The sequence below is a fragment of the Spermophilus citellus genome (assembly GCF_964194105.1).
Source record: "Spermophilus citellus genome assembly, chromosome: X".
Lineage (NCBI taxonomy): Eukaryota > Metazoa > Chordata > Mammalia > Rodentia > Sciuridae > Spermophilus > Spermophilus citellus.
In genome coordinates this window covers 115840936-115862285 of record NC_138190.1, presented here as the reverse complement: position 1 = coordinate 115862285, position 21350 = coordinate 115840936, and the positions used below count along the sequence as shown (strand labels likewise).

At 42.4% G+C, this 21350-nt stretch overlaps 1 protein-coding gene across 2 annotated transcripts in view; it reads right to left on the bottom strand.

Annotated features, from left to right (window-relative positions):
- The window catches only part of DOCK11 (dedicator of cytokinesis 11), a 192857-nt gene extending 172036 nt beyond the window's left edge, over positions 1-20821 (bottom strand). For both annotated transcript variants that reach the window (XM_081276990.1, XM_081276991.1), the window contains exon 1: positions 20528-20821. In XM_081276990.1, coding sequence (XP_081133116.1) covers positions 20528-20629 — 102 coding nt within the window. In that variant the 5' untranslated portion in view covers positions 20630-20821. The remainder of the gene's footprint in view (positions 1-20527) is intronic.
- Between the last annotated feature and the right edge of the window lie 529 nt (positions 20822-21350).

Here is a 21350-nt window from a genome sequence, read left to right as displayed (position 1 = left end):
AAAAAAAAAAAAGAGAGAGAGAGAAAGAAGAATGAACTCAAGGATGTGTTTGCTGATAGGAAAAAAAAAATACGCAGTGCAGAGGAGGAAAGAGAACCTGCTCACCAAGATTATTCACCATAATCTAATTGCCTTAAATGTCAGAGGCAAGACCTTCCATTTCAAAGCTCCAAATTTGTCAGTATTTCTCCCATCCCTCTGTTTTTAAATTGACAAGAAGTCTAAAGATTATTTTAAATTAAAAAAAGATACAACACGTTCAAAATCAGGATATTATGACCAGAAATCCTTGCAATAATCATACATACAGCCTATTAATTAGTTTTACTTGAAATCTAAGTCTCTCTAGTGATTAATTTTCCTAATGGCAGTTAAGGTGATTCTAGTTATCTACAACCTGAAACACACCCACACACAAGAAAGATGGGAGGGCTGGGGTTGTGACTCAGAGGTAGCGTGCTCGCCTACCATGCGTGAGGCACCGGGTTTGATCCTCAGCACCACATAAAAATAAAATAAAGATATTGTGTCCACCTGTAACTAAAAAATAAATATTAAAAAAAGAAAGATGGGAGCTATTTTATCTTTCAGAAAACTCAGGTGTTTCTACCTCTCAAAAATTATAAAGGGGGGCTGGGGTTGTGGCTCAGTGGTAGAGCATTTGCATCTCATGCATACAGCACTGGGTTGAATCCTCAACACTACATAAATAAATAAAATAAAGGCATTGTGTCCGTCTACAACTAAAAAAAAATTTTAAATTATGAAGGGGCTGGTGATGTAGCTCAGTGGCAGACGATTTGCCTAGCATGCACTAAGCCCTGGGTTCAAGCCCTAGTATTGAAAAAAAATATAAAGATAATAGAAAACAGTATGTAAATATATGTAAATTTACAGGGATATTATACACACACACATATATTGGTGGAATGTGTTTGTGAGTGTGTATACATATACTTATATCCTTTAAAACTTCACTTTATAGAAAACACATTAAAGCCAAAGTTCATGGGCTGGGTTGGAGCTCAGTGGTAGAGCACTTGCCTAGCATATGTGACACACTGGGCTTGATCCTCAGCATCACATAAAAATAAACAAAATAAAGGTCTTAAAAATACAATAACATTATAAGAAAAGACCAAAGTGTAGGGAATATTTAATCATATTGTAATGAAATGGACATAGGAACTGAAGTCTAATTTGATTCAACAGACAGAATTTGAGCTGTACAAAGCAATGGGTAAGGAGCTTCAGAATTATAGTAGAAATTATCTTAATAATAACAGCTAAGCACTATACAGATAGTATTTGTCGTGTGTGTGCTTTATAAATATAGCAACCCTGAAAGGTTAAGTATGTTTTACTTTTTCAGCTTCTAAAAATAATTATATTCAATGTAAAATAAATAATGTTTTTAAAACAGAAAATACAAAGTAAGAATAAAGTGTATTAATAACCTCACCATCCAAAGGCATGCAATCTTAATATTATATACATACACACATATGCATTATGAAAACATATACCATACTCCCTTTGAGACTGTTTTCTCTGCTAAAATAGTAATGCTAATAGCTGTAAGTATTCAGGTTTCTTCTATCCCAGGCATTGTTTTAAGTGCTTTATTGCTTGATTTTATTCAATCCTTACAACCCTGCAAGGTCATTACTATCATTATCTTCGTTTTACAGAAGAGGAAACTAACACATGGAGTGATTAGGTAACTAAATTCACATAGCTCACATATGCATTATTCTACAAAACAGGTTCATACTTTGTATACTGTTTCATAACCTGAACTTTTCCCCATATCAATAATATAGAGAGAGGTCATATTAATGACTACATGGTTTTCTGGTATATGGATACATATTTATTTGCCCAGCCTCTCATTTTTTTAATATATATCTAGCTGTCAATGGACCTTCATTTTATTTATTTGTATGCAATGTTGAGAATGGAACCTAGTGCCTCACACATGTTAGGCAATTGCTCTACCACTAAGCCACAACCCCAGCCCAGCCCCTCCCTTTTGAACATTTAGATTAAGTTTTTTTTCTTTTACTATTATAAACAACTCTGTAAGCCTGTGTGGTGAGGCACACCTGTAATCCCAGCAGCTCAGGAGGCTGAAGCAAGAGGATGACAAGTTCAAAGTCAGCCTCAGCAACTTAGCAAGGCCCTAAGCAACTTGGTGAAACCCTGCCTCTAAAAAAATATTTTAAAAAGTCTGGAGAAGTGACTCAATGGTCAAGGCCCCCTGGGTTCAATCCTCAGTACCAATAAATAAATAAATAAATAAATAAATAGGGGTATGGATGTGACTCAGAGGTTAAGTGCCCCTGCGTTCAATGCCTTGTACGAAAAAAAAAAAAAATTAAACAAGTCTGCAAGGCCAATCAAAGGCAGTGTTATTATTTTCCTATTGCAAATAAGCATAAGGATGTCCCAAAAAGTTAAACAGCCTGCCCAAGGTAACACAAATTGTCAGTGGAATTGGTAGGCCCTTCTGACACTCTGACTAGTAAGCAATAGGTTTCCTGCCAGCCCTTTAAGGCATTCACATTCTAATGAAAGAGAGAAACTGTCAACACTACAACTATGAGTCAGAATGAAATCAATTCTCTCTAAAACCAAAGAACTAGCAAGATCAACTGAAAAATGCTCCCATACCCCACCCTGCCCCCCCCACCAAAGATATATCCCTATCCTAATGTCTGGAACCTGAAAATATTACCTTATGGCAAAAGGGTCTTTATAGCAGTGATTCAGAAACATGAAATAAGGAGATCATCCTAGATTATCAGTGTGGGCCCTAAATGCTCTTACAAGTGTCCTTCTGATTATAAGAAAGAAGTAGAGGAAGATTTGAAACAGGTCAAAGAGAAGACGATGTGACTCAATAGATACAGACTGAAGTGTCACCACCACAAGCCAAGGAATGCTTTGGAAGAGCTACCAAAGCTGAGAGAGTCAAGGAATGGATCCTAAGGAAATGTGGCCCAGTGATTCTGATTTGTGGCTTCTAGTCTCTGGAACTATGAGAGAATAAATTTGTTGTTTTAAGTTACCCACTTTATGGCAATATGTGAGGGCAGTTTCGGAAAATCAATATGACAAGTAGTAGATTATAAGCCTGAAGAAGCAGCAATTCACCCCAAATGAGTAGGTTATGGGAAAAATGGCCGTTTGACCTAAGCCCTACAGGACAGAGAGGACTACCTTTAACAGGTATTAGGTTTTGGATATGAGTTATCCCCCCAAAACCTCTACTAATGCAGGAATAGTCAAAAGACCTGCTTGAGTTGCTCTAAAACTTATCTGAACTCTGCCAAATATTAATCCCAACAAAGTGAAATCCTCAATTAAATTGAGCTTCAGGAACTTCTTTTGTTCCTCATATAAAAGGTTTCACTTTTGGAAGGTCTACTAAGCCAAAGGCCACTCTTTCCCTTTTAAATCCAGCAGAAAAATAACAAAGCAATATAAAATGGCTCTGTAGTTATATCTTTTCTTAAACTCTTCTGATTCTGGAATTCTACAGATAGAACCTCCTCCTCTTTCAGTTGGAATTAGATCCAAAGTCAGAACATCTTAGGGAACAGCCCTGCCAGATGTGCAGTTCCATGATATTCCCTTGCCACTCAGTCCACTGGATTTCCAGAAAAGGCACCCAGCCACACTAACTCAGGCCTTTGGAATTTTCCATCCTTGGCTAAAGTAAAGGTTAAAAAAAATAAACACAGTGATAGCTCTGTCCCATGGTGAACAGTTTTTAGTCAAATAGCAGAAAGAGGGAAAGAAGAGGTGAGAAAAAGTTGACAAGGGATGATGTTTCCTATGCATGGTGGAAAGGAGAAGCAGGAGCTGGCGATGGAAACCAGACACACAGAAGATTTGCCTAGAAGGTGGCAGTACAGAGAGGTTAACACCAGGAACATGAGTTGAGGAAAATCAGAATGAGGCAAGAGGGCTGAGGGTGTAGCTCCAGGGTAGAACACCTACCCAGTAGGCAAAGTCCCTGGCATCCCAAAAACAAGAAGGGGGAAGAGCAGTTATGGTAGTAGAAAATAGAAAGGGGGAGAAAGTGGGTTAAAAGGGAGAATTAATAAAAGGAGGCCAGCCCCAGTGGGGGGTCACAAATGATCAGAGAGGCAGCCTCCATTTGCTACTATTCCCCGTCAAGCAGGTTTTGCTGCTTTGAGAAATACAGGTCTGGAATAGGCATGAGATGCTGTCCCCATCTTCCACCCTGACAGTGGTTAGGGTGGAGGAAAGGAGGGCAGGCAGGCCTGGAACCCTAGTCCCTCCACCCTTGGTTCCCAAAAGAAATCTGTCCTCTATAAGCATCTAGTGGTCACACGTCTCTGACCTCTAACTCATTTAAGCTGGAGAATTTGGTCCAAACTATCATAATACAGTGGAGAACTGCATACATACAATTGCTTTCTAAATTCCTTACCTGACTGATCTGGGTTCTTGAATTACGCAAATTGACAGCATGCTCTGCCTCCAGGCCTGAATAAAGGTCTACTCAACCCTTTGCTACTGGGCAAAACCATTCTACTTACCTAGAACAATGGCTTCCTGTCTGAGTCTAAAAATATACTGCTACCCTTATTAAATATTGTTAATATTTTAATCTGTTGTCTTGGTCTATTGTCATCAAGAAAAAAAATCCTTCAGTTCTCTCAGATTAAACCCTTGTTTTACCTTCTCTCAATACCCCCACCACCTTGTCCTAAGTAGATTTAATCCATTAAAAAGAAACCAGTGGAAATAGATTCTCTGTTTCTGTTCAATTCCAGAAACAGCTCTTAAAGCATTTCCCTTGGGATTTTAGCACGAACCCAAATGAAAGTGTCTATCGTTTTCCTCAGCCAAGGCAGCCATCTTTCACAGCTCAGCATACCTTTCTCTTTCTCCCTGTCCAACACATCACTGTCTAGTTCCTTGTGTTATACACCATAGTCCCAGAAGTTCCAGAGGCTTCTAAGGAATCATTACATCAGTGAGCTGATAAATGAGCTTCATCATTTATCATTTGTGATAAAGCTAACTGATATAATGATACAATCATGGAATTCAGTTGAGTGCCAGTAAAAAGGGAGAAAATCAAAATCATCAAAGCAAAATAATATAAGTCAGGTTGAAGGGAAAGAACTCATAATTTTGAGAAAATGAACATCCATTTCTAAAGAAGATTTCAATAGGACTACAGTTAGTACCCTTTCATGTTTAAAAATTAGTAATTACTCTAATCTACATGGGTTAGAAAAAAAACTTAATGTAATCCACTGAAAATATCTGAATTTTTAACTTGAATTAGCTTATAAGGAGAATTGGAACTATTAACCTACTGAAGGGGGAGGGGGAATAGAATATGAGAAAGTGAAAATAGTTAATGTATATTTTGTCTCTACAGATATTGAAACAATATCTAAGAGTTTCCCCAACCTCTTATATAATGATTTTCAGTGCACTACAGCCAGGTCTGTTACCCAAGGGCCTGTAAAAAGATAGGTTGGGCCCAGAAGAAATACAGTCATAGCCAATTAGAATTGATATAAAAATAGAAAATGCAATCACTTCTATGATCGAGTGTTTCTTCAAAGCAGTAAGGCTCTGTGCCATCAGAGCATCATGGATATTATACTGGCCAGCAATGAGGAGGGCTGGTACAAATGTGATCAGTCAGGAAGCTTTTGTGGTATGCCTCTCTAGGATGGCAGGGACTAGATTTAGTGAAGAAAGGAAATTTCCATTTTTCTCTCAATTGAAATTACCATGAAGCCCAAAGAAACTTGGAAAGATTTTCAGGTCTTTCCTTCTGCTTTCTCCAACAATGTGGTTTAGAAACCCACCTCTGGGAAAAGGTCCTGTGATTACCTTGAAAATGCAGTGCCCCATCTAACTTGACCTTCAAGCAGGATAAAGATTCTCTTACTTAGGACACATGAGAGGCATCTTAAGACTTTTCAGCCAGAGTTATTCTCTGGGATGTGAAACCATCCCTTCTCTTTTAACACCCCACCCTCCATATGCACATCACCCCTACCTCTTTATTTTGTTCTTTAGCTGAGGATGGAAAATTCCATAGGCCTGAACTGGCTAGGTGCCTGCTAAGTGTCTGGCCAGCTTATATCCTGAAACACCTCAAGTCTGAAAGCAGTGCCCACTACCAGAACTCCAGATGGAGGGAGTCCTCTGTGGGGAAAAAATTTAATTACGAAGAATTTAAGAAAACATCTGAATTGAAATTGCAGACTACAAACCTGTATTGCTTTCTTTCAGCCCAAATTCTCAAAAGGGATTGTACTTCCTCATTGGAATTTTGTGAAGACTTGTGCACCTGGCTCAGAGTTGGCCGTTCTGTCGGATCCCTGCTCCTCCTCCATCATAAGGTCAGAAACCCAGCTGGGAATCCATCTGACCCCAGAATCCCATCACTCCTCAACTTCCTCAACTTCTAGCAATGACTCGTTTGGTATGCAGAATACTGATTCCCCCAAATTGGCCACATATCAATCCCTGGAATCAGGGAGTATGTCACTTCACATGGCAAAGGGGACTTCACATATGTGATTAAATTAAGGATTTGGGGATGGGGAGATTATTCTAGATTATCTCATAAGTGGCTGGGAATGTAACTCTATGGTAGAGCACTTGCCTAGCATGTATGAGACCCTAGATTCTATTCCTAGCACTGAAAATAAATGATGTCTAGTTTGGGCTGGGGCTATATATAACTCAGTGGTAGAGTACTTGCCTAGCATATATGAGGCCCTGCATTCAATCCTCAGCACTGCAAACAAAATAAAACAAAGAAAATCAAATAATAAAATAACAAAATGAAACAAGTGTTCTCACAAGTGAACAAAGGAGGCATTACAGTCAGAGACTAAAGAGAAGGTGTGAAGATGGAAGCAGAGTCAGATTGAAATGATGTGAGAAAGACTGAAGCAGCTATTGCTAGCTTGAGGATGGAAGAAGGGGCTGTGAGCCAAGTAACGCAGGAAGCCTCTACAAAGTAGAAAAGGAGGCAAGGTAAAGAATTCTCGGGACTGGGGATGTGGCTCAAGCGGTAGCGCGCTCGCCTGGCATGCGTGCGGCCTGAGTTCGATCCTCAGCACCACATACAAACAAAGATGTTGTGTCCGCCAAGAACTAAAAAATAAAAAATATATATATATATATAAAAAGAATTCTCTTCTACAGCTCCTGGAGGGAGTGCAACCTTGCAAAACCTTGATTGTAGCCCAGTGAAACCCATTTCAGATTTCTGACCTCTGGAACTATGAAAAATATATAAATAAATCTGTGTTCTTTTAAGACACTAAGTTTGTGGCAATTTGCTATAGCAGCCATGGGAAACTGATACAATACAGCCCAACCCTCAGCAGGGCCACTGACTGGGCCCCCTCTGAGTTCTTTAAGTACTCACTCCCTCAGTCTACAATTCCACTGGGCTTTAGCACAAGCTGTTATATCATCATGGTAAGGGTAGGACACTCCTCCTCAGGAAGACCAGCAATAAAACTAGGACTTATATGTGGAGGAGGTGGGCAAGTAGCCAGAAAACCAAAAGAGGGGTTTAACTATTGATAGACTAGGGGATCAAGACAGGGTGCTGGGGGTACAGCTCAGTTTAATAGAGTGCCTGCTTAGTATGCTCAAGGTCCTAGGAGGAAGGGATGGGGAAAGAGATGGAGAAGGAGGAGGAGGACAGGGACATATGGAACAATGACACAAAGGGGACAATGAATAAGACCAAAATCCACTGACTGGAAACAAATTTTGAAGATAGCGTATAACCAGCAACCAATACAATTTGAGGCCAAGAACCTGGGCTGTGAATGTGAGAAGCCCCTGATGTCTCTGAGCCCAAGGCAGGGCTGAGCAGGCAGTGGATGGAGTGACTCCAGCTACAAGTAGAGAGGAGGGAGGCAGGGAGAGAGAGAATGAGAGTGCTGGGCTTGTTATTACAGAATTGAAGTGTGAAGCCTCATAGAATTCTTCTCTGGCTCTCCTGGTGAGAATTCTGCCAGGTTGTTTGGAAGGGACAGACAGAGGCCAATTTCCTCTGCAAGCAGTCATGTCGGTCACTAGTAGTGAAGCAGCGAGTCTCCCCAGGGTCAAGTTAGCAGGGAGAACCTTCTTTGCTTCACAAGCAATAGAGCATGTCATAAACACTCTTTGGGGCACAAATGAGAACTACTGGTCCCTGTGAGTTTTAAATAACGATTTAGTTCAATTTATGCAACAGTTTTCTTAAGAGAATTCTCAGACTTCAGTTATTTCTTGGTGGTAAGGTAGGCACCTTAGAAGGTAACATGCCCTTCTAGAGGTCTCTAGGAAACCATTTAATGCACTGAAGCATTAGGAACTTGTTAACCTATGAAAATAAACTGGTTGTGCCAATAGCACTCTTCCATTCACACCATGAACACTGTGAGAACAGGCACTGCAAGGCACAAAGATGGCCACTTCTCAAGTGGGGAAACTAAACTATAATACAAATGCATGGAAAGAAATATATGTGGTGTTATTTTTGGACCACGCTAACCCACTTGGAAAAAAAAAAAACATAAAAACAGTTCCATGAAAATGATCCCAGGTACCTCTGCCCAGCCAGTGTTGTGGAGGTTTTTTTTTTTTTTTGTTTTGTTTTCCCATATAGTTATTCAAATAGCAAAGAAAGAAAGAATGGTCAATTGCTAACAGTTTTCAAACTTGCTTTGGGAAGCAAAAGTCTTATAACAATTTTGCCCACATTTCTCAGAAACAGCCCCACCCCTCTTTCGTTTTGGTCCTACCTTCTATTTTCCCACTAAAGAGACCTAAGCTTGTTTAGAAATAAACATTATTTCCCATACAACATCACTGAAACTACACAAGAGGTGCTTCCCCCACCTGATTCTTTGTGGAACCTGGCTTACATACTAGCACTTCTTACTCTGAAGGAATAGAGAAACCTGGAGTTCATTACCTGTTCTGTCATTTAGCAAATACAGATGACCTATGGCCTGCCTCACTAAAAACCAGGCCTCTGTTTCCCCACTTAGAGAAGGAGGGTGATGACAATGTGGTATGTATTCAACAGAGACCTGTAGACATATGAGATCATAGACATCACAGCATTGTTAATGCTTCTTAAGATGGGGGCTAGGGCTGGGGATGTGGCTCAAGCGGTAGCGCGCTCGCCTGGCATGCGTGCGGCCCGGGTTCGATCCTCACTCTCTCCCTCTCTCTCTCTCTCCTCACTCACTCTCTCTTAAAAAAAAAAAAAAAAGATGGGGGCTATAAAAACACAAGGTCTTGTCATCATTTAAAAAACATCTCATAGAAATGAATTCCCCAGCCTTTGACACACTTCACCAAGACACTTCAAATAAAGATATTCTGTCTTAGAGAGTTGGAAGAACACTTGACTTCTTAGTTAAATCTCACACAGTAAAATACTTCTAGTCATTAGGGAAAGCCGTGTGATGGGAAAGCTGAATATCAGAATATCTTCAAACACTTCTTGGCAGCTTGAAACATAGACATAAGCTGTCAAGAAAGGCAAAAACATGGGCTGGGGGGATAGCTCAGTGGTAGAGCACTTGCCTAGCATGTGTGAGGTCCTGGGTTCAGTACCCAGCACTATAAGAAAAAAAAAAAAGAAAGAAAGGCAAGAACACATAACTTCCCATGAAAAACTCCATAGGCAATGAAAATAAAGTGGAGAAAAATTGGAGGAAATCATTAATAGCAAATTTGTGCAAAGTTGTGCACAGACAATAGAGAAACCATGTGTAGATGGAACAGTTGGCATGTTTTCCACAGCAGTGACTCTGCCAGGAACCTGTACACAATTCTTAACAGAACTTATCCTGCTATCACAAAACCATAATAGCTGAATATAAAAGGACATTAAGGGGTGAAGTCCAGTGATAGGGGATGTGCTTGGCATATATGAGTTCCTGGGTTCAATCCCTGGCTCCACAAATAAATAAATATATAAAAATATATTAATTTCTTAGGAGTCCTTTAAGCTTTCAATTTTTTCACTAAAATACATTATTTCCAAAATAGGGTTTGCTTTTTTGTTGTTGTTGTTGTTTTGTTTTGTTTTGTTTTTTTGTGGTCCTGGGGATTGAACCCAGGGACACTCAACCACTGAGCCACATCCCCAGCCGTTTTTTGTATTTTATTTAGATACAAGGTCTCACTGAGTTGTTTAGGGCCTTGCTAAGTTGTTGAGGCTGGCTCTGTACTTGCAATCCTCCTGCCTCAGCCTCCCAAGTCGCTGGCATTACAGTCATGAGCCACCACACCCAGCTCCAAAATAGATTTTTAAAGGCATTTGAATTTCAATATCCGATTGATTTTAAAAGTGAGGATAAATGAGTGAAAGGGATATCAGTTAAGTTTGAAAGGGAAAGGAAAGATTGGCAAATCTGTTTTTTCACATGGAGCCTGATTCTCCTCTATTCATTCCTTCACATACACCACAGACAGAAAGGTGAATGCTTCTGCCAACGAGTACACATATAGGTTCCCCAGGCTGGATAACCTACCCCAAAGTATAGCAGGGAATGCTCTCCCCACTCAGTCCTGCCAGTCTACTCATCAGACTGGTCTGGAGGCAGAGCCCTAGCTCACACTCGCAACACTTTTGAATATGAGTAAATCAGACTAGAAATGAATATTACCAAGAACCTAATGAAGAGGGGTCTGCCAGTTTATTCTTCCAGGAAGGGTCCAAGTCTTGGCTTAGCCATGTAGTTCACCCCTTTGAAGCATGATTTGGAGCAAGGAAATAAGGAAGCAAGGGTTCCTTCTCCCTTGTTCCAGTTTACTTTTGTAAAATGACTTGAAACACAGAAGGCTTCCCCTGCCCACCATAAAGCCTAGGTATGGTAATGCTTACCATTGTGCCAAACCCTACCCTAAGTGCTTCTAAATGCAAGGACTCTTTTAGGTCTTTCAATAAGGCCAGGAGGAGGTTACCAAGAAGGTTAAATAACTGACCCAGTATTACCCAGCTGGTAAGTGGTTGAGTTGAACTTTGAACCTGGGCAGCATGCTTCTGAAACACATGCTCTTAACCACTCTGCCCTAAGAAGCATGAGCTGACAGGCAACAGCAGCTGAGACTGTTCATTTCCCCCTCTCCAGTTACTGCTCTGGGAGCCTCCAGGGTGAGTCCCTACAAGGAATCAAAAGGCATCTGGTTCTAGGCTGATATAAATGACAGACTGAAGTTACCCACAAACTCCTCTGTACTCCTGACAAAAGTTAAGACAAATCAAGAGATCTAAATGCCAAGGAAAAATGTATCCTAAAAGTACCCTTAAGATTTACAGAAAAGAGAAACTGCTCAAGCTCCTTCTCCCTCACCATGGTTTCCCATGGTGGTGGTATTATTATTATTATTATTATTATTATTATTATTATTATTATTATATTGGTACTGGGGATTAAAACCAGGGGTGCTTAACCACTGAGCCACATCTCCAGCCCTTTTTAAAAATATAAATAAATTTCAACATGCCTTTCCAACAATTTTATATTTAGGAGAAACCAAAATCAGGTAGGCAAATTATTCCTTTGAACTGTACTGCAACATTTTCTTAAGTGTTAGGTAACGGAATGCCATGGGGAGTTACACATGTACACTTTGTATGACTATCTCAGCATGTCAGATGTTATCTTTAATTCTTCCCATTCCCATAGAGGGGGCAGGGGACTCTGTAGTCAAATCAATGTGGAAAACACCATAGAGAATAACAATTGGAAAAAAAAAAGAGAATAACAACTGTTCATTAATAAAGGCCTGCCTTGTTAAAATCAGGAAGGCCCAAAGTCTTGAAAAATGTTAGGGATCAGAAAGAAAGAAAAGAAAGGAAGGAAGGAAGGAAGGAAGGAAGGAAGGAAGGAAGGAAGGAAGGGAGGGAGGGAGGGAGGGAGGGAGGGAGGGAGGGAGGGAGGGGGAAGAGAGGAGAGAGAGAAAGAGAAAAGAGAAGATAACACAGGAGAGAAAGAGAAGACAGGAGAGAGACACACAAAGAAAGAAACACAGAAAGGGTAAGCAGGGGTGGTGGGGGTAGCCATAGGGATGATATAACAATCCAACAGAAGATAGAACCACTAGCATCCTATCTGGTTTCTATCTTGTCTATTTTAGTTATTTGCATGTATGTAATCTTTTCTGGCTTGTGAGTCCCTTAAGGGCAAGAACTATTCTATTAGCCTCCCTGGGCACCTGGAGGAGGCTGGTCAGCCCCTCATCTCCATGCAATTGCTACTCAGACCCAGGGAGCTGGATCTGCTCTGGTACGGTATGGGTGTGGACTAACTTCCCACCACCATTCTAACTGGAAGTCTGGGGCTGGCTTCCAGATTATTCCTCCACGCCCTGCCTCCCATTTCCTAATCACCCCCAAAGGTGCAAGCCTCTTCAATTGACTTATCTCCCCTGCAATCTCCTCTGGGTCTATGTAGCCCTGGCCCTTCCCTGGCTCTTCCACCCTTTCCTGATTCCACTTGGAACACTCTTCTTTGCCCTCAAGAACCCCAGCCTTCTGCCAAAATACAACCCTACATGCTCAGCCTTCCCCTAGAATGTTGTCTCTGCTGCCTTGCTTAAGGAAAATCTGGCTTTTAACAACTCTCTTGAATAGACTTTGCTCATTTTTGTTCCCCCTCCCCTATCACCAAACACATTTTTCCTCTTGTTCACCCAAGCTAAGAAACCTCAAAATCATCTTGACTCCACCTCCGCTTCCTCTATCTTCATTCCCCCTTTTCTCCAGGTCTTCTCTTCCCCCTTCAAGAATCACCAAATCCTGTTGATTTTATCACTGAAATGTCTCTCACATTTTCTCCCTTATCTCCATTCTCAATGCCTCAATTAAAGCCTTTGTTATCTTCCTCCTGAACTATATGTTTAAGTAGTTTCCTGACCTCCAGGCTCTTCTCCCAACACTGAGAACATCCCACACATCATTGCCCTGGTTTTTCCCATAGTACACATACTGAGTACCTACTATATTCTAGGCACCATGTGAAGCACTGAAATAGAGAATAGATAGCCCCTAACTTCCTGGCTTACATCCAAAATGGGTAAGAAACATTCTGTGGTAGGCCCTTCTAGAATACTGCAGTTTTTTTTTTTTCACCAACTCTCTCACTCTTTTTACCCTTTACATTTACACATCAAACACTTTTCATATTACCTTCCCTATTCCTCACAAGAACTCAAGGGAGGTACTACCATATATGCCCATTTCACAGATGAAGGAAAAATAAGGTTACTTGCCTCACTTCACAATGCAAGTAGGTGGCAGAGGTCAGATTCAACACCAGGCCCAACTCTTGAGCTGGTACTCTGCCTCTCACATTTGAAGTAGGACACAAAAAAACTTGAAAAAGAGCCCAAACAGAATGATCATGATATGAAGAACCTCGAACACAAGTCATGTGAGGAATGAAAATAAGAGATGAAGGCTCTTTGGCTTTGGGAAGGGTTAATTTTTAAATGACATGATGGCTGTCCCAAATATTTAAAGGGTTGTCATGTGAAAGAGGAAGCAAACATTCTATGTGTCTCCAAACAGCAGAGTTAGGCCCAGCCCGTAGTGGAACTTACAGAGAGTAAATTTTAGCTCATGAGCATTTTCAAACATAGCACTCTAACTGGCAGGAAGTGTTTAAGGAGAAGCTAAATAATCACTATCAGAGATATGTCTAGGGGACATTCCTGCCTTGAGAGGACGAGTGGTCTATATCAGTGTTTCTGTGCACATTACAATACCTGGGTGGTTTTAAAGAATACAAATGCCTGGCCCCATGCCTGACTTAGTGAAACAGAATCTTGGGGCATGAGGACCTTTGTTGCAATAATCAAGAACAAGGAAGTAAGTCTGTAAGACGGTTCACTTCAATCCTCAAAAGAAATAAGAATGGCCAATCAACATATGAAAAACTGTTTACCTAGTCAAAGACATGCAAATTAAAACACCAATATACTATTTATGTCCTATCTGAGTGCAAAGATATGGGCTGGGGATATAGTTCAGTGGCAAAGTGCTTGCCTAGCATGTGTGAGGCCCTGGGTTCAATCCCCTGCACTGCAGTAAAGGAAGGAAGGAAGAGGAAGGAAGGACTTACTAACCAGTGTTGGCAAAGGAGAGGGAAAATGAATACCCTCATATTCTGTCAGTGAAATGAGTAGTACACTGGAACAACTTTCTGGAGAGCAATTTAACAGTACATTTAAGAGTGTGTGAGTTTGTTTTGCTAGGAACTGAACCCAGGGCTTTGTGCATGCATGCCAAGGCAGGCACTCTATCACTGAGCTGCATACATGCCCAGCCCTAAAAGGATTTTTTCTTCATTTTTTGCGTAGTAGGGGTTGAATCCAGGGGCATTGGAACAGTGAGCTATATCCCCAGCCCTTTATACTTCTGAGACAGGGTCTTGCTGAGTTGCCCAGGCTGACCTCAAACTTGTACTCCTCCTGTCTCAGCCTCTCCTAAATCAATGGTGTTACAGGCATGTGTCACTATATCTGGCCTGAAGAGAAATTTTTTTTTGAGAAATTTTTAATATCAGAAATTCATACTGGGCATGGTGGTGCAAACCTGTAATCCCAATGGCTTGGGAGGCTGAAGCAGGTGGATTGCAAGTTCAAAACCAGCCTCAGAAACTTAGCAAGACCCTGTCTCAAAACAAAAACACATAAATTAAAAACACTGGGTGGGGGGCTGGGTTTGTGGCTCAGCGGTATAGCACTCGCCTAGCACGTGTGAGGCGCTGGGTTCAATTCTCAGCACCACATAAAAATAAGTAAATAAAATAAAGGTATTGTATCAAACTATGTATGTATGTATATGTGTATATATATATATATATATATATATATATATTTTTTTTTTTTTTTTTAAACAACTGGGGATGTGACTCAGTGGTTAAGCCTCCTGAGTTCAATTCTTGGTACCAAAAGAAGAAAGAAAAAAAAATCATATAGTCTTTGAACAGGCAATTCGGTTGATAGAAATTTATCCTAAGAAGACAATCTAGCAAGGTTTGTTTTTTTGTTTTTTGGGGCAGTGCAGGGGATTGAACCCAGGGTTTATGTGCATACAAGGCAAGCATTCTACCAACTGAGCTATACCTCCAGCCCAATCTAGCAAGTTTTAAATGCCTTCTTAAAGATGTTCACTCAGTGTTTAGAGCAGCATGGTCCAAGAGAACGTTCTGCAATGATGGAAATGCTCCATACCTGCACTGTCCAATATGGTAGCCACACATAGAGCACTTGGACTGCAGCAAGTATGATTTAGGAACTGATTTTAATTAATTTAAATTTAAATAATAGTCATATGTTTCCAATAGCTAAGGTATTGGACAGCTCACATTCAGCAAAAAATTAGAGACTATCAAAATATATAACAATAAAGGGTGACTGATCTACAGTATACCCATGATGGATTTCTTAACAGTGTTGCTAAACATTATTATGTAAATTTATATTTACTAACATGAAAAATGTTTATAAGATATTAATAAGCTGGAGCTGGGGTTGTGGCTCAGTAGTAGAGTGCTCGCCTACCATGCATGAGGCACTGGGTTTGATCCTCAGCACCACATAAATGTAAAATAAAGATATTGTGTCCACCTAAAACTAAAAAAATAAATATTAAAAAAAGATATTAATAGGTGAAAAACTGATTTAAGTTTTGTATATTTGTTTCAGTTTATATATTTTCATATGTATACAGACTCATGAAACATATACACTAGAACATCAACAGTTCCTTCTGATTAATGAGATAGGGATGATTTAGTCTTTTGTTTTTTGAATTTTTCTAAAATAAATATGCGGGCTGGGGATGTGGCTCAAGCGGTAGCGCGCTCGCCTGGCATGCGTGCAGCCCGGGTTCGATCCTCACCACAACATACCAACAAAGATGTTGTGTCCGCCGAGAACTAAAAAATAAATATTAATAATTCTCTCTCTCCTCTATCCTCTCTCACTCTCTCTTTAAAAAAAATAAATAAAAATAAAATAAAATAAAATAAATATGCATTTAGTATGTGAAAAAGCAATAAAAAATTTATGGGGCTGGGGATGTGGCTCAAGTGGTAGTGCACTCGCCTAGCCTGCGTGAGGCACTGGGTACAATTCTCAGCACCATATAAAAATAAAATAAAAATATTGTGTCCACCTAAAACTAAAAAATAAATATTTTTTTAAAAAATTTAAAGTTGTACTGGTGATAAGAATAGGAAAACACTCAATCCAAAGAATCTTTTCACATGTTAGTCTAAGAAAATAAATTCTTCTATTTGGTGTTTAAGTATAAAGGTTCAGCAAGGCCTCTGAGCTGGGCGTGGTGGTGCATGCCTGTAATCCCAAGTGACTGGGGAGGCTAAGACAGTAGGATTGCAAGTTCAAAGCCAGCCCCAATTTAGCAAGGCCCTAGCAACGAGGGAGATCCAGTCTTGAATTAAAACATTAAAAAAGGGCTGGGCATGTGGCTAAGTGGTTAAGCGCCCCTGGGTTCAATCCTCCATACCAAAAAAAAAAAAAAAAAAAAAGGGTCCCATTTCACAGCAAACTGCCCAGGTCCTTTGGACAGATCCTTCTGGCACTGGCTAGCTCCAGGCCCTTCTAATCTAGAGAAGCCAACAAAAGGAGTAATGAGACAAAATGTTATGTTTGGTTGCCAACACTTAATTTTCCTCATAAGTCTCTGGACTGGAAAGGCTTGGTCAAGAAGCCCATGTTGATCTGGGAGTGTGGGGGGAGCTCAGCAGTAAAGCATGCACAGAAGGCTCTGGGTTCAATCACCAGCACTGCAAAAAAAAATTTTAAAAACCGCCCAAGTTGAGACTGACTTTATTCCACAATATATGTTCTCACCACCTTACAAATGAGGCTGTGGGTTTTGTCCTATATTAAGTACTTTCCACAAATCCTCCTGGGAAGTGGGATCATGGGAGCTGCTGCATTTTCAATGCTTCCCAGAATTCAAAAATAACAAGTGTTCTGTGCAAGGTAGTTGTGATTGGCGGGTGGGAGGCAGTCAACAGCTGCGGACCCTTTTCAGCTATTCTCTGTTCTGAAGAGCTTCTCTCAAGAATGAAATCTGGCTGATGCCGGTCAGGGACGGATGCGTACAGCTACCCTGCCTCAAGGGGCTACAACTGGTAACATCTTTCCTGATCCTTTGGTGCCGAAGGAATTGAGGGTAAACTGCCGCAGCCACTATTTAAACACCTACTAGGTGACTTTCCCAGGCTGACACAAGGCTCCTCTTAAAAGCATCTAGAATACAACAGGTTTATCAAATGTCTTTGTTCCCCTTGAGGCACAAACAACTATATCCTGAATTATAACAAGAGCACCATTACAACTCTGCATTTTAAACAGGTATACATGCAAACACTTCTCAATTAACACTTGCACGTTATAATGTTCCTTCCCAAGCCCCTCGAGAAATAGCGATTCTGTAATTATCTCTTTCCCTGGATTAAAACTGACCTTCATAAAAATGCTGAATTTACAGGAAAATGAAGCAGCAAAACAGCCTCTCTTTTCTGTGTGCTTCATTATGTGGTTAATAGATTCGTGAAAGTACTAATAACTAAATGAGGGTTTGAATGCACAACAACATGCTATATATAGCCTGGGCCTAGTCCTTATAAATTTTTCGAACAGTGAACAAAACTGAATGATGTTAGTTAGCAACATGCCAACAAGAGTGTAACTGTAAAAAAAAAAAAAAAATCTACACCGGAAATACTGTATATTTGTGCAGCTTGGTGGGTTTTCCAGTTCTAACAAGAGAGATACACCAGAGGAAAGCTTGACCTGCTGTGCTAATGACTCGGGACTCACATTGAAGTTCTAACATTAGTATCTTGGGTTTATAGCAGCAAGTGTAAATCCTACCTCAGCTGTCCCTTAATAAACACTTGAGGCTTAAATCAGAAAAGAGCCAGAAGTTACCAAGGCAGCTGCAACATGGTCGCCTTGCTCTCCAGCCACCCTTGCCTTTATGAACTTTGGTTAAGGGCTCTTTGTGTCAGAAAAGCAGGGAGAGAGTTGGAGAAAGGACAGAGAGGAAGAGAGAGAATCATTTAAGAGTGTACACTCCATTTCAGGTTGTTTCCTTATTTTTCCTTAATTGACTGCACTGCTTTCAAATAGCATTCACAGTGGTGCTAGGAAGAACCTAAAATTGATTCTTGGGCATAATCTGTGTGTCTGCTTGACAAACACACACACCCCACATTGGAACTAATGAAAATAAATGAAGAAAATGCCATCCACATTCCCTTGCAATTACAGGATATCTAGCTAGCATTGTGACTTGCACATAGTAGGGGCTCAATGAATATTTACATTCATAGAATCTGTTCTCACCACTCCCAAAATCTCACTGTGGGTCACATATAAAGTAATGCATAAATGTCATTCCTCTGTATGGTCTAGTATAAATGTTAAAAAAAAAAAAAAATCAGTGGACTTGGTCCCAAGTTAGCTAGGCTGATGAGGAAACATGGCCACTGGCAATAGCTTCAAGAAGAGTGTCCTCTCATTAACAGTTTTTCCAGTGGTTAAGAAGGAGCACAGCACCTGTGCTGCACAAAATTCTTTTTAAAAACTAAAAATCTGGGAGAGAATGTTAACTTTTTGCCGCTGAAGATGGAAGGTCAAACATTGGTCATTTCCCAGGGGAGGTTTGTGGTGTCCCATTTATCCTTTTGAGACCACAGTTGCCCACTGCACAGTTCCCTTCACATGATGTGGCTAGGCACCCCTGCTCAGAGAAAGTTTTCTTTCTTTCTGAATTTAGGAAAGCATTCCCTATGCTAGGCAGATTGAATCACTTGTTAATAATCACCAAAGATGAGAGCACTGGTATAAGTGCCCTGCACACAGCTTGTCTTCTTCTCAAAACTGGTTGTGATGACAAGCTAGGTTTGGATCTGACCTCAACAGGTCCTCACTCCAAAATCTGAGTGAAGTACACAATAAGACAAATCCATTAAAACAACATTAAAGGTCTGGGTTTAGCTTCACTAAACAGCAGGATTAAACTTTCAAGGGTCCAGCCATGATAAAGAGATTTCTTTAAAGTCACTTGGCTTTGCACAGTTGTAGCTATTAGGGATCAGATTTTTATCTCAAAGGTACATATTTTGCCTTTGATCCTCCTCCAGAACTCCCACTAATGTCAACTTTCTCCACTGTTGGGATCAGGCCCCTGGCCTCCCTTTAATGTTGGTTTTATTGCTGATTCTACAAGATCAACAGAGAAATTACAAGGAAAAGCTGTGAAGTTCCCTTCCCGCGACAAGTTGTGTTAAAAAAAAAAAAAACTCTCCTAAATGATGAAATTTAAACACAGCAAAGGACATACTAAGATTGAGAGATTAGAGACAAAAACAAGCAAACAAAAAACCCAAAATAACAAAAACAAAGTAACAAAACACAGGCTAATTAACCAGTCCGATTGCTTATTTTAGGGTTTGTTCGCTAGTCCAGGAAATTGGCCACGAGTGTCTTGAAAAGAGGAGAAAGTGCCCCTTAGCACCTTCGGCTTCCCTCTGGAGTCAAACAATCCGGATGAGGCTGAGGGTTCGCTGGGAGGGCTCCCAGGGGGTCAGCGCGTTCTCCAATCCCCATCCCCCAGCCCTGCCGCCTAGAAAACACCTCCAGCCCATAGCGGTAGGTCTGACACCAGGTCCTACATCCTTGGACTGGCACACTCCAATTTCCTCTAAAACCGTGTCCCCTTGCCTCTGTAGCGCTCGCGGGTCTCAGGGGACACCCTCAAGCAGCGGAGACTGAGCCCGCGCCCACTCGCCCACCGAACCCCGTTGTTTTCAATCCACTCTCTCCGCGGCGGCAGCACCCCTTCACCCATCACCACCCTCTCTCCCTCAGTAGCAGGAGGAAGTCGCTCTGCTTCCTCTGTTCTCACCGCCAGTCAGAGCTTGGGCGCCCGGGGCTTTTTGGGTGGGGTTCTTTTTTTGTGTGTACACACGGTGTGCGTGTGCGCGCGAGAGAGTGTATGTGTAAAAGGCTCATCGCATCCTTCCGCCTCAGCTGCCTCAGGTGCTCTCTAGAGGATTTCAGGATCTCACCGTGGCCCTCGTCCTCAGCTCTTTGTGCTGGGTGCAGGGCAGCGCGAGGTCCGCTCTCCAGTTCATACCCCAGGCCCCAACCCAAGCTGGAAGCCCGCGCTTCCCCCGCAACCGTCCAAGCCGGGCTTTGCCCGTCGGCTTCCATCCCGGCGCACGCCTCAGCCGCGCAGGGCAGCTCGAGCGCTGTCAGCAGGCGCCAGGGACTCGGACCCCAGCAAGCGGCAGCCGGTGGGAAAACTTACTGGCGCGGAAAAAGAGCTCTCAGCGCACCCGGCTGCCGCCGCAGCGTCTGTCCTACCCCGGGCCCCGCGCGCGGGAAGCACAGCGTGGCTCCCAAAAGGAGCGCGTCGCCCGGGACGCCCAGTCCCTCGGTCACTCACCAGCACCACTGAGCCCCGCACGGCCTCCGACACGCTCTGCCGGAGCTCAGCCGCCGTGCCCGGCTTGCTGAGCCGCTTGGTGAATTTGCGCACTTCGGCCATGGCAGAGGCGGCGGGCGAGTCTCCTCCGGCGGGCGTACTCACTGCCCCGGGCCGGGGCGGCCGCGGGCGCTGCTGCTCCCTGTGTTTACACGCCGGCCGGCCACCTCTCAGCTCGGTGGCAGCGCGGCTTCCTCAGCTCCTCCCTCCCACCCGCTGCTCCTCCCTCGTTCCCTCCTTCTCTTCTTTTCTCGCTCGCCTGGCTCTCTCACTGTCCTGCCCCGCGGCGGCGGCAGCTCCCTCCCCTCAAGAGCACAGGCTCCGCTCTCCAGCAGCCTAAGAAGGAGGGTGTGTCTGGAGGGGAAGGGTGTGTGGAGGGGGAGGGAGTCCTAGAGGTGGGGGCGAGGGTCACGAGGGAAGAGGGGGGGGAAGTGGCAACCACTCGGGCTCCGCCCGCAGCTGATGTTGCTGGTGCAGCCGCATCCGGGAGGCTAGATGAGACTGCTTCTTTTTTCGAGTGTGTGGGGCTAAAGGGAAGTCGGAGGGGTGTGATGAACTGTCTCCCAGACTCGGGCGTGCCCTACCCCTGGGCTCCCTCCCTTCCCTGAGACTCCGTGCCAACCGGAGGGCTGGAGGACCCTCACTTCCCCCACCCCGCAAGCCCCCAGGGCCCTTGCGGCGAGGGGCTGGGAAACAACGTGGAGCAGCCGCCTATTGTGTGCTCCGCTGGGGTAGGGTCGCGCAGATGTCGAAGGAGAGAGAGCGCGTTTTCTGGTCTGAGAGG